Source organism: Siphateles boraxobius, unplaced genomic scaffold, assembly GCF_051911475.1.
Source record: "Siphateles boraxobius isolate OS27281-9 unplaced genomic scaffold, OSU_SipBor_1 11, whole genome shotgun sequence".
NCBI classification, from domain to species: domain Eukaryota; kingdom Metazoa; phylum Chordata; class Actinopteri; order Cypriniformes; family Leuciscidae; genus Siphateles; species Siphateles boraxobius.
Window position 1 is genome coordinate 7,546,310 of NW_027508711.1, and position 11,582 is coordinate 7,557,891.

The following is an 11,582-nucleotide window of genomic DNA, read 5'->3' on the forward strand; positions in this document are numbered from 1 at the left end:
AAACTAGCGCCAAGACCCAGAATCTGCCATACCTTAATTTACGTTTAAGTTTACGCTACTGGTGCATAATAGTTTTGTGGTGCAAGTAAGCCTTTCCTCCTCTTTGATCTGTATCAGTCTAAAGAGATGCAGATCAAGAAGCAGTTCCAGGACACGTGTAAGATCCAGACACGGCAGTATAAAGCCCTGCGCAACCACCTCCTGGAAACCACACCCAAGGCCGACCACAAGGCTGTGCTGAAGAGGCTGAAAGAGGAGCAGACACGGAAGTTAGCCATCCTCGCTGAGCAGTATGACCATTCCATCAATGACATGCTCTCCACACAAGCTGTGAGTCCTCCCATCTTATGTGGCTTCATGTAAAGCCATCAAAGAAGGACGCCTCTGTAATGCAGAAGGCGAAAATGTTATCCTAATTGAAAAATCTTTTCTAAAATCTTTACACACTGATTCTAAATGTAACTCCACCTCCCGCCTTGGTCCTCAGCTGCGATTGGACGAGGCACAGGAGGCCGAATGTCAGGTGCTAAAGATGCAGTTACAGCAGGAGCTGGAGTTGCTAAATGCCTATCAGAGCAAGATCAAAATGCAGACGGACTCGCAGCACGATCGTGAGAGGAAAGAGCTGGAGCAGAGGGTTTCGCTGAGGAGGGCTCTTCTTGAACAGAAGGTAACTGATACAAATCCAAGCAGCACACTACAGAAATTACAGGGGAAGAGCTTTTGACGTTCCAGAATAAGAATTAAAGGTATAGTTCGCCCAAAAATGAAAGTTTGTTTTCAAACTGTTTTTTTCCAGTGGAATACAAAGGTTGAAAGTTCGGAAGCATTTAAGGGCCCCTTCACACCTCCCTTGTTTGGTCCGGACTTTCGGACTTTTCAGTTTGGTCCGATTTAAAATTACAGGTGTGAAACCTACCCCGGACCACGGTCCAGACCAAACAGATGAAATTTTGTCCGACGAAAAGAGGTAGTCTCGGTCCGGATCAAACTGAACAAAGGTTTGGTTCGTTTCTAGTCTGAAAGCATTTCTGTATGGTTCGGACTTTCAGACCTTTTACAGGAAGCTCCGGTGGTTCCCGCATAGCCGTAAAAACAGAAGGTGGCAGGAAAAATGAGCCGTGGTAGCACACGGGTAGAGGAGGAGACTAGGTTTTTAATTGAAGTATGGTCTGATGACATAATAATAAGTCAACTGGAAAAAACGCACAAAAATGCAGACACTTTGCAAATATAGTTGCAACGATATGCGTCTGTTCATTCATGTTGTCAAAGTTACCCGCCGAATTGACAACACGCTGACGTCGGACGCACGTCCATTTAAAAACCAATCAATGTCAAGATTAGGGTTGGGTATCGGTTGGGTTTTATCTGATACCAGTACCTACTCGGTATTTTTTTAAACGGTTCCGGTGCTTAAACGGTTCTTGAAATGGTACTTAATAAAACAAAACCGCACACACTTTGTAAATATAAATACAAGTAACAAATGGTAATAATAGATAAACCAACCAATATAAAATAAAAATTCACATTTACATAATATCAAATAAAACAATATTGTATCAAACAATGTAATAATACTGGAGATTAATAGAGATTACTACCAGGGTAATATAATCTCGACATGGCTCCAGGTTCCCAAGTTTTGGTATTTCGTTCCCACTGCGTCTTAGCTACGCAGCGTTGAGTGAACCTATGAAAGAGAACGTCTCTGGTTGCTGGTGTAACCTATGTTCTCTGAATAGGGAACGAGACGCTGCGTTCGCTGCCGACAAGCTTCCTTTTTCAGCAGAGAAATCTGAGGGAGCAGATGATGTGCGCGCTAATATAATATGACGACGTCAGAGCGTCGAGGCGGCGCCCGTGCCATCAGCCAATGGATTGGAGTGATTCTATATGGGCTTCAGACAATCGGCACAGAGAGGGCGTTCTGACCATGGTTCTGATGGCAATCGTAATTTTACACGTGAAATGCAGCCAAACCTTGGAGCGTTTTGTCTTCGGCATCTTCATTAATCCCCTCGCTATCAGCAGATGGTCCGGGAGTCTCCCGCATATTGATAACGTCTCCCTGATGCCCGCAAATTAGTTAAAATCTCCCGGAATCAAGAGCGAGCGAGCAAGAGCGCGCATGCGAGACAGAACAGACTGTGCTCCAAACCATATAGTGCGCGCACAGCGGAGAAGGAGAGTGAGAGAGCGAGAGACCTTGCGTGTGTGCGCCTAATGACACAGAGAGTCAGGCACCGAAATCAGGCACCGAAATTTTCGTTCTTATTCGGTCTGGTTATTACCGTTTACGTCGGAACCGGTTCCCTATTGGCACCGCGTTTCGGTACCCAACCCTAGTCAAGATGCAGCCCACATAGATGATGACGACAGGATGCAAGTATGTCACGTAAAGTTCTTTAGTGCGCTCGCATAATTGCAGTGTGAAACCAAACCAAAACTTTCTGAAAGTATAAAATGTATCAAAACGTGAACTTTGGTTCGGACCTTGGTGCGGACTTTCAGGTGTGAAAACGCTCAAACTTTTTTTTTTGAGGAATGTGTTTAGCCTAAATTCATGTCAAATTCACTTACTATGTTTTGCCATTAATGATGTTGACCCTGCAATTTTGAAAAAAATTCTACTTATGTTCTACGGATTCTAGAACATAAAAGAAGAATTCTTCTTTTGTTGCAGTTTTAGAATGACATGAGGGTCAACAATTGAGACCGTATTTTGACTAAAGGCTGGAATACACTACATAAAATCTGAACTCTAGGCATCATACACTTGCCGACTGAGGTTCCAACCACAAAAAACCTTGGAGATGCATGACATGAAAACACTGCTCAAAATATCAAAGATGTTATGCAATTTTCTGTGCAATCTCTCAACTCTGACTGCCCAAAATCTGCAGAATAGCTCTGACTTTCGGCACACTCCAGACTGCAAAAATCATTGTATAGTGTATTCCAGCTTAAACTATCCCAGTAGCAGCTGGGAAAATTTCATGCCATCATTTAAGCGTTACCTGATTCTATTTTGGTTTTGGTCAGATTGAAGAGGAGATGGTTGCCCTGCAGAACGAGCGATCAGAACGAATCCGCAGTCTGTTCGAGAAGCAGGCCCGGGAGATCGAGGCGTTTGACTCTGAAAGCATGCGTCTGGGCTTCAGCAACATGGTGCTCTCCAGCCTGGCTTCGTCCGACGGACACAGCCACAGCTTTCCAGGGGCCCAGAGTAGCTGGGGCTCTCAGCACGGTGCAGGCTCTCAGGGGTCACACTGGGGAGGGCAACACAGCGGCAGCCAGCACGGCCACCACCAACACCCAAGCCACGGTGGCTCTATCCAGCAGCCCTGGGGTCACGGCCTGTCTTCAGGGGGGCCGCCTCCCTGGGGCCACCACGGGTCTGGAGGCAGTCAGCGCTCGAGTGGGGGAAGCAGTGGGCTACGGAACAGTCCCCAGGCAGTACGGCGGGCCACCTCAGGGGGGCGCAGTGAGCAGGGGATGAGCAGGAGTGCCAGTATCGCCTCTCAGATTTCCAATGGCTCGCACCTGTCCTACACGTAAGATCCCCCGCTGCTCTCCCACAACACCTGTCTTGGCCTAAAATGCCATTGGGGAAGGGATAAAGGGGCACCATGGTCTTTTTTTTAACATCCATTCCTTTGTTTCTAGTCCTCGAAATACATATTTTATACACATGGCAAGCACAAAATGCATTCACTGTAAGTTCCAGGTAGAGAATGTCTATATATTTAGTCAGAATGTCAGAATAGTCTGGCCTGTTTTATCAAACTTCAGCTAGAATCCAGAATGACACAGTCATTTTTGCAGTGATGCGATGTGCATTTTAGAGCGTGTTAGATTTGATATGAGAATGTTAGTGATGGTAAGAATGAATAAATGAATGCTGTGTATTGTATGAAAGTCTTTATGCAGTGGGTTTTTATCATGGTCTTATTCGCAGGTTGTTTCGGCTGGCTTTGTTTGCAAAGAGTAGAAGTTGAATGCATATGAATCCAAAGGGAAATGATAGGAATAGGTTGGATAGCAGAATGTGAAAGAATCAAGCTTTACAGTGCACTTGATTTTTGTCTTGCGTATTCTTTTATAAAGCACTAATGTTTTAATGTGTTAATAAACCTTATGCTATTTTGTGCCAGAACAGATTTTAACTATGAAAGGATACTGTGAAATTCCAAGATTTTGCTAGGAGTATTATTTTGATTATTGGATTATCGTGATTTTATAATTTTGCCATGCATTGCCATCCCTCCACTAAAAACTGTGGAGAGCAGGATGCCATGTTGTTTTTTGAAAACAAAGCTTAAAGTTCTGATTATAAGTGTAGCAGGTTTGTTCCATTTCTATATGCCAAAAGGACATACAGTAGTAGTAGATGGTTTTAAGTTAGGTGTGCAAAATGACTACATTAATGTGAAGGTTTTGAAAAGTGAGGGTGTCTTGGACTGAATATCTAGAATGACACTTTAAAACAGGGTTTGCTATGTGAATGTACATAAGCATTAAAGCATGTTGGCAAGGTAGATCTTCACTTCTGGATACCAGTATGACAAAAGCTGTTGGAAGTATATTAATGTTCGTTTTAGTCTTTTGATTTAGTGATGCCAAAGGTAACAATCACAACTATGCAAAAGGAGAATAGCCCGTCACATTCACGTCTTCTTTCACTGAGCGTAACATCCCAGAAAAGCACTTTACCATCCCTTTCTACTCTTAGTAGATCACTACAATCATATACGAGCAAATCTCCTGGACCTCGGGTGCCCCCTCCTCCCCTTTCTCAGGCTGGGTTTTACAAGAGCGTGTTGTGTGGATTTTAAGGGTGGGGAGGTCTAGGTTGGGTAGGCTTGAGACCGCTGAATGTTTTTGCTGGGCAGGCGGTGGGTGCCGCTGCTGTCGTCCCTGCAATGCCTTGGTTTCTTCCATGCCCACCCCAGAGCTCCAGTGACTGCTGCCCACCCTCCAACCGAACACTTATCACAGCATGTAGAAAAACAAAAAGTGAATAAAAATGCATTGGAAAAACAAGGTTAGATAGCATATAAAACATTATGGTGGAAGGGTATACAGCCAAAAGACAGCTTTAAGTGAGATGTATAGGAAAACATTTGTGTATATTGTATATTTAGAAATTTAAATAAATGGAAATCAAGAGAGACCCAAGTTAAAACTAGACTAAAATTTAATTGCTTGAATGTGAAGATAAAATAAAAAAAATAACTTGGTTTCTAATATTGATTATTTAAAAAGAGAAAAAAATTATATATATAAATATGTGTGTGTGTGTATATATATATACACACACACACACACACACACACACACACACACACACACACACACACACACACACACACACACACACACACACACACACACACACACATATTACAGAGGTGTCAAGCGAAGCCAAAAAATATTTTATTTTCCCTGCAGTTAGATTCACACAGAGGATATCACTCTTTATATGGATTTTTCCATCGTCCTCTCTTTGCTTCTTGCTCTCCTTGCTTTCAAAGCTATGAATTACCATGTTCACTTGTGCCAGTACTCATATTCTGTTATCTGTGAACCAACAGTGAACTTTAATATTCTGAAACATAAATGCCATGGGGTTTCTTTTGTTTCGGTCAAAAAACAAAACAAAAAACCCAGAAACATTTCCAACTGCCATCATGCCTATTACAGAAGAGCTTCAAAAACATTTTTTTTCCAGGAAAATAAATTCCGGTATGGAATGTCAGTGCTGTCTACAATATTTATCAATTCTGAACACTATTTTTGGCACACTTCGGGTATATGCATGGTATTGCAGATTACATGAAGTTGCCTATCTCAGTCTGACTAACTAAACCAACTGAGCCATTGTATAGCCAATCCTAAAGATTTGGGCCAAGTGTAACAAATTAACATGAGATTATATATAACATGCCAATCATCTAATAACATTCAGTACTCTAATGGAATCACTGGACCCGAGGAACAGCCATAGGCTCAAATTGTGATCGTGTTTACTCTTGCAAACAGGGTCATGTAGTATTTTCCAAAGGAGAGCAGTGTGCCCTGTTATATGAGAGTAGATTTCTTTGGAAGATCTTAGCATCCTTGTTTTAATGAACCTTTGAAAAAGTGTGAAAACAACAGGATAAATAATAATCAAGGAAGGTGGTACATCTCTGTACAGTGCGTTTACCAGTATTTCAACCATTTTCTTTTGATGGTCATCCTCTCATTCTTCCGGCTTTCAACATTACCATAGCAATCCATATATAACCTGTATTAAAATGTATAGATTGTGCAAAACTGAATGTTGCAGAGATTACAAAAAGTTATGACTATTCATAACAAAAAAAACTCTTACAAGTGAATTAAAATATACAAAAATTATGAAAACTTAAGGGGACAAATTTACTGTTTTGTTTGTAATTACTCATTTTGTTGGCAGGGGACTACTGGACAAATAAATCAACTGTAATAAAGTAATTTTAGTATATATTGTTTTTGTCATTTGTATCTTTTAACGTGTAAAAATTGTTGTCTTCTCTGTATATTCTTTTTATGATCAATGTTCAATTTAATTAACAATATTGATTCCTTTGAACACGGTGGTCTTGAATTCAGATAATAAGTCCACAAATTTGTTATAGAGATCTTTACTGTGGTATCATATCTATTGAGGAGAAATTGACTTGCGTACAGAGAGATGCCCAGCTTCCTCCAAGTGATTTAGTTTGTACAAAGAAAATGAGATGGCTAAATATAGCATCTAATGGTATAGGCTGATTAAACCCCATGCCAGTCAGTACATGTCTTTTTCATTCTCCATTTTGTTCGCTTTTTTAAATGTAATATCCTTCTGGCTCATTTTCACACAACTGCGGTTTCCTAACCGTTTTTAAACATGTTATGTGCCTCTTGGTATTAAGTTTAGCACTGCCAATCTACTATGATCGTATGATACTCTTACGATACCACCTGCTTCTCTCACTCAGCGAGTGTAGGATCTATTCCAAGTAAAATCCACCTGCTCTTCTTCAAATGTGAATCTGTCCGAAGGAGTTGAGATCTGCCGTCTTCGTGAACCTAAGATGGGCCTTTCTTTGCGGAGCAAGGTTGACCTCCTCCTCCTGGACAGCACAGCACTGGCGCTATGCCTCAGGCCCTGGTTGCCACGGTGTGCAACTTCATCCTTGAACCCTTTCTTCTCTTCTACCCTGAAGAAATCGGCAACTACCCTAAAGTATTCCAACACCACAAAATGACTCCAGGAAGTAGTAACTCCATGTCCATCCTCATGAAGAAAGCCACAGTGGCCTCCCTGTTCTGTTATGGCCAGCAGAAAGTAAGGGCTATTATGAAAAAGTGCCTTGGGTACAGTGGAGAGAGGTGGAAGTAAAGGATCATTTCGGCTACACAAACAGAGCACTGGGACTGCCACTTCGTCTGCATCTCGCAAAGGTTCATTCCTCTCCCAATAACTTGCCCAATCAGGCTTTGTTGATGATCTTGAACGGTCCTTTCCAGCATGGTCTATTGAGTCTGACATTCTGTGATCAGACTGCTTAGTAGCACAGAACATGAGCTCTTCTATATCTTGCAAAGAGCTGGCGTGTAGAATTTTTGCTACATCCATCACAGAGCTCAAAGCAGTGGCGTACCTGTGGAAGGGGACAAATGTTTAAATTCAAACCGTTTGTAATCCTAGTTGCCTTTAAAAATGGCAGGTTTGCACGGTGACATCTTACAACACCCTAACTTAGCTTGCAGATTTTGTACTTTTTCATTCACAAGATTGTTCACCCAAAAATAAAAATTAAGTTTTCTGCTTTAAACTTGTTAACTATATTTCACCAGTTATTTTGAAGCGCTTAATATAAGCTTGTGTCATGTTTAGGACAAATTGTAGGCTATGTTCTTTCACTGCAGGAGCTCACACTGAGCCCTCCGCTATTTTTCAGATGTGCTCTCATCAATACTGTATCGATATAAACGGTATTGCCTCATTCCATATCGTTTAAAAAAAAAAAATCTATATAATGTACAAATTCGATATACCGCCCAGCCCTACTAGGAATGTCCACTTTCTCGTATCAGCCTCGTAGTTCTTTGACATGTTAACACGTTAAATTATCACGTTAAATAACCTGAAGTAACATTGACACTCTTCGTGCCACTGTGTATGACGTTTGCTGTTTGTTTTGCTGATAGCCGGGCCAGTAACTGGCCAATCAACTAGCCCGACCAGGGCCTGAATTTCGTTTTGGAAAATAGGGGGTAAATCCCCCTTTAGGTGATACTTATGAGGGTATTTTTTTAGACAATTTTTAAAAAATTACGTTTACCTAAATTTGTGATTGATTTCAATCTTTAAATTAAATTGAAAAAAGGTAGTATACATGATAGATACATGAAATAAAGAGAAAAGTTTAGGTCTAACACTAGTACTACAGAAACGGAGAAAAGTAATGAAATTTAAAATATCACAGAACAGCCTTTTAGTCCTGTATAATTTGAATACATAGGCTATTAAAGGGTAACTAAACACTAAAACAACTTTTTTAGTTAATGATCTGTAAGAATGGAGCTTCATAAATGCTGTTTATTGATTCGAGTATATTTTTTGACATTTGGGTTTAAAGTGTTTTAATTCTACAATATATGGTGTAAAAACATCTGAGTGCTGCCCTCTTCAGGTTGAACGGTGGCTACTGCAGTTTAATTTTCCTATTGGAAGTTATGTTACCCTCTGTCAGAGGGTACCAGTTAACCACGCCCTTGCATACAGAGAGATGCGTCTCAGGTGCACGCCCCCCTCCGCTGGGCTCTGCCCACTTTTCCAGCATTTTTCAAATCTTGCCAGTGGGTGGAGTCAGGCTCTGACCAAGGGTTTAGTTACCCTTTAATCCTGATTCCTTACAATTAATGCTATCTTCTGTTGCTTTATATACAATAATGACAGACACATTTTAGGCTACTCTCACTTTAAGAGCTAATGCACGGATCCTAGAATCGCCGACCGGCAGCTGCAGTGCGATTGGCTTGCCTTGTGCAACACATTTTGAGAGACAGAGAAGACGCGGCACTGGCGGCAACGCTGAATCACTCACGCTGTTTGTGAAATTGCATCTCACAGAAAGTTTTAAAATGACTGATTTGATCTTATAATTTGTTTGGTTAAATTTACTCATACAACCTACATGCTAGATTGAATGAATGTTTGTGGGAATTTCCCGCATTATAAACTTAAGACCTGCGGGAATGATTAAAATGATGCGCAATACCCGCAATCCCGCGCCGAAATTCGAGCCCTGCCGACATACTCTTTTACTCGCCCCGGGCCATTGCTTATGTCGAGCCCTGTCTTAGGTGTATATTACTTTCTTCTTTCAGACAAATGCAATCGAGCAAAACAAAACATCGGTCAAGAATTTGAAGAGAAATGTCGGAGGATTTCGATATAATAGAAGAGGAACTTGTTGCCCAGCCCTAATTGTTTGAATAGTGAGAGGTGTCAAAGCTTACACTACTCTTACATCCTACGTAATACATTACGTCGGGGTTATTCTTTTGACGCAAGTCGACTTGCGTAGGCCGACTGCTGGAAGCTAGTTATTTTAGTCCATAAAGTTTTAAATATGGATATTTTTCTTACAAAAACCAGTCACTTTGCTTCAGAAGGCTCTTTGCCCCCTGAAGTCATATGGATTACTTTTATGATGGATGGATGCACTTTTTTGGACTTCAATTAGAACCGCCATTCACTACCATAATAAAGCTTGGAAGAGCAATGATATTTTTTTTATATATAACTCCGATTGTATTCGTCTGAAAGCAGATAGTCATACACCTAGGATGGCTTGAGGGTAAGTAAATCATGGGATAATTTAAATTTTTTGGTGAACTATCCTTTAAGGCTCTAAAAATTCAGTGTCACACAAGGTTCGATTTGAGTGATTTCAAAGGGCATAGGATGTTACTTGAAATGCTGAAGTTGAATGAACTACTTTTATTATTCTTGCTTCCATTTCTAGAGATGTATAGTTTTTAAGTGATAATAAATCAGTAATCTATGTATTTAACCAGTACCTTAGCAATACTACAGCAGTAGATTCTGCAGTCCAGAATATACATGCAAGATAACACCTTCATTAAAGATCAAAGCTCTACATTTCTGTGTAATTTGCTACCTGTTTATTTGAAGCTTGCGATAGATGAGGGCTATCCAGTGATAGACCCAAGGAAGCTCATACTCAAACCATAGTTTGCCATGAAACACAGGAGAGATGCAAGCAGCAGCTGTCAGATAGGATGAAGAGCCACATTCCCCCAGATATGACAGCAGCAACCCTGATCCCGAGCCCTCACTTATTGCAAGCAAAGTTGAGGATGGATGGTGACTCCGCAAGTATGCTACCGCTTGCACAAGGTCAGAAGGATTTCCGAACTCCTGGTAGTTTGGAGTGGTCAGCGGGCAACCACCTTGACCACGTCGATGGAACACCACTGGATAGAAACCCTGTTGCAAAGCCTGGTGGCAAAGTAAGATCAAGTGTGGTGTCATTCTGCCCAGGGCATTAGGAATTATAACAACAATAGCTGGATTGCTAGAGTGAAGGCCCAGAACTTTTCCACCAGGATGATGATCCCTTTTGGCTTGAACTTGTTGCTCCATCAGACTCACAGCCCAGTCCAGGGCCACAATACCCCCATCCTCCAGAAGAAGGTTATCCCTTTTAAAGCGGACTCTACCTTGGAGTTCAGCACCTTCCTCTGTGGGCCACATGAGATTGGTGATTATCTGAAGATGAGGGTCGGCCTGAGGCCATCGTGCTAATGGAGGCTGGGTCAAAGCATAGCAGTGTTTCTTCAGGTGGCTGGCAAGGGCCGTGGGTTTACAGATCAATCTGACCTCTGCCTGGCATACTCCTATGGATTTGGAGACTGGAATATGTGGCAGTTTCAGGACTCTACAGGCCATAATCCACATACAGCGACCCAACTGCTGAACTGTACTATCTTTAAGATGGCAGATCCAGTCAAATCGAAGCAAAATCTTTATCAGGATCAGCATTAGAGAAGGTAGCAGGCAGAGAAAGAATTCCCACATTGCTGTGATTGCTCCGAAGTCTGTAACCTGTAGGTCTATCCTATGGAACAATGAACATACCTTAGCACTGAGGTTGGTGGGCAATGGTTTCCGCAAGTGAAAAAACTCAAAAGAGCTTTAAACCAAATGTTCTGTCCTACTCTCACTAGTGTGTCAACCTAAATGGACTTGCACCTCCCCCCTCCCCATAGCAAACATCTCTACTCCCCCTTCAGAAATCATTAACAATACTTTGGTCCAAAGACTGTTTTTAGCTATAAGAAGCAGTTCAGTATCAATCTAATGGAACTAATGGAGGTTTTGCTAGTTGAATGTCTCAGATTCAAGCCATTCTTTCCTTTACTTCTATTTGAACCCACTTCAAGTGCTGTGGAGGTGGGACACATTGACTATTAACAGTCTGAAATATGTAGGAGACCTTGAGGATATTGCAACCAAACCAGTACCCTTTGTT

At 41.5% G+C, this 11,582-nt stretch overlaps 2 protein-coding genes across 2 annotated transcripts in view; one reads left to right on the forward strand and one right to left on the reverse strand.

Annotated features, from left to right (window-relative positions):
- The window catches only part of taok1b (TAO kinase 1b), a 49,016-nt gene extending 42,502 nt beyond the window's left edge, over positions 1–6,514 (forward strand). Inside the window, exons 18-20 of the mRNA XM_077195231.1 lie at positions 118–330; positions 488–670; positions 3,049–6,514. Of these exons, the coding sequence (XP_077051346.1) occupies positions 118–330; positions 488–670; positions 3,049–3,564 (912 nt within the window). The 3' untranslated portion in view covers positions 3,565–6,514. The remainder of the gene's footprint in view (positions 1–117; positions 331–487; positions 671–3,048) is intronic.
- A 397-nt stretch (positions 6,515–6,911) lies between these two features.
- LOC143701811 (protein ABHD15) lies at positions 6,912–11,575 on the reverse strand. Its single transcript, XM_077195453.1, has 2 exons — positions 10,209–11,575; positions 6,912–7,679 (listed from the first exon to the last, which is right to left on the reverse strand). Exons 1-2 carry the CDS (start codon positions 11,126–11,128, stop codon positions 7,010–7,012), a joined length of 1,590 nt encoding a protein of 529 aa, XP_077051568.1. The 5' UTR covers positions 11,129–11,575; the 3' UTR covers positions 6,912–7,009.
- Between the last annotated feature and the right edge of the window lie 7 nt (positions 11,576–11,582).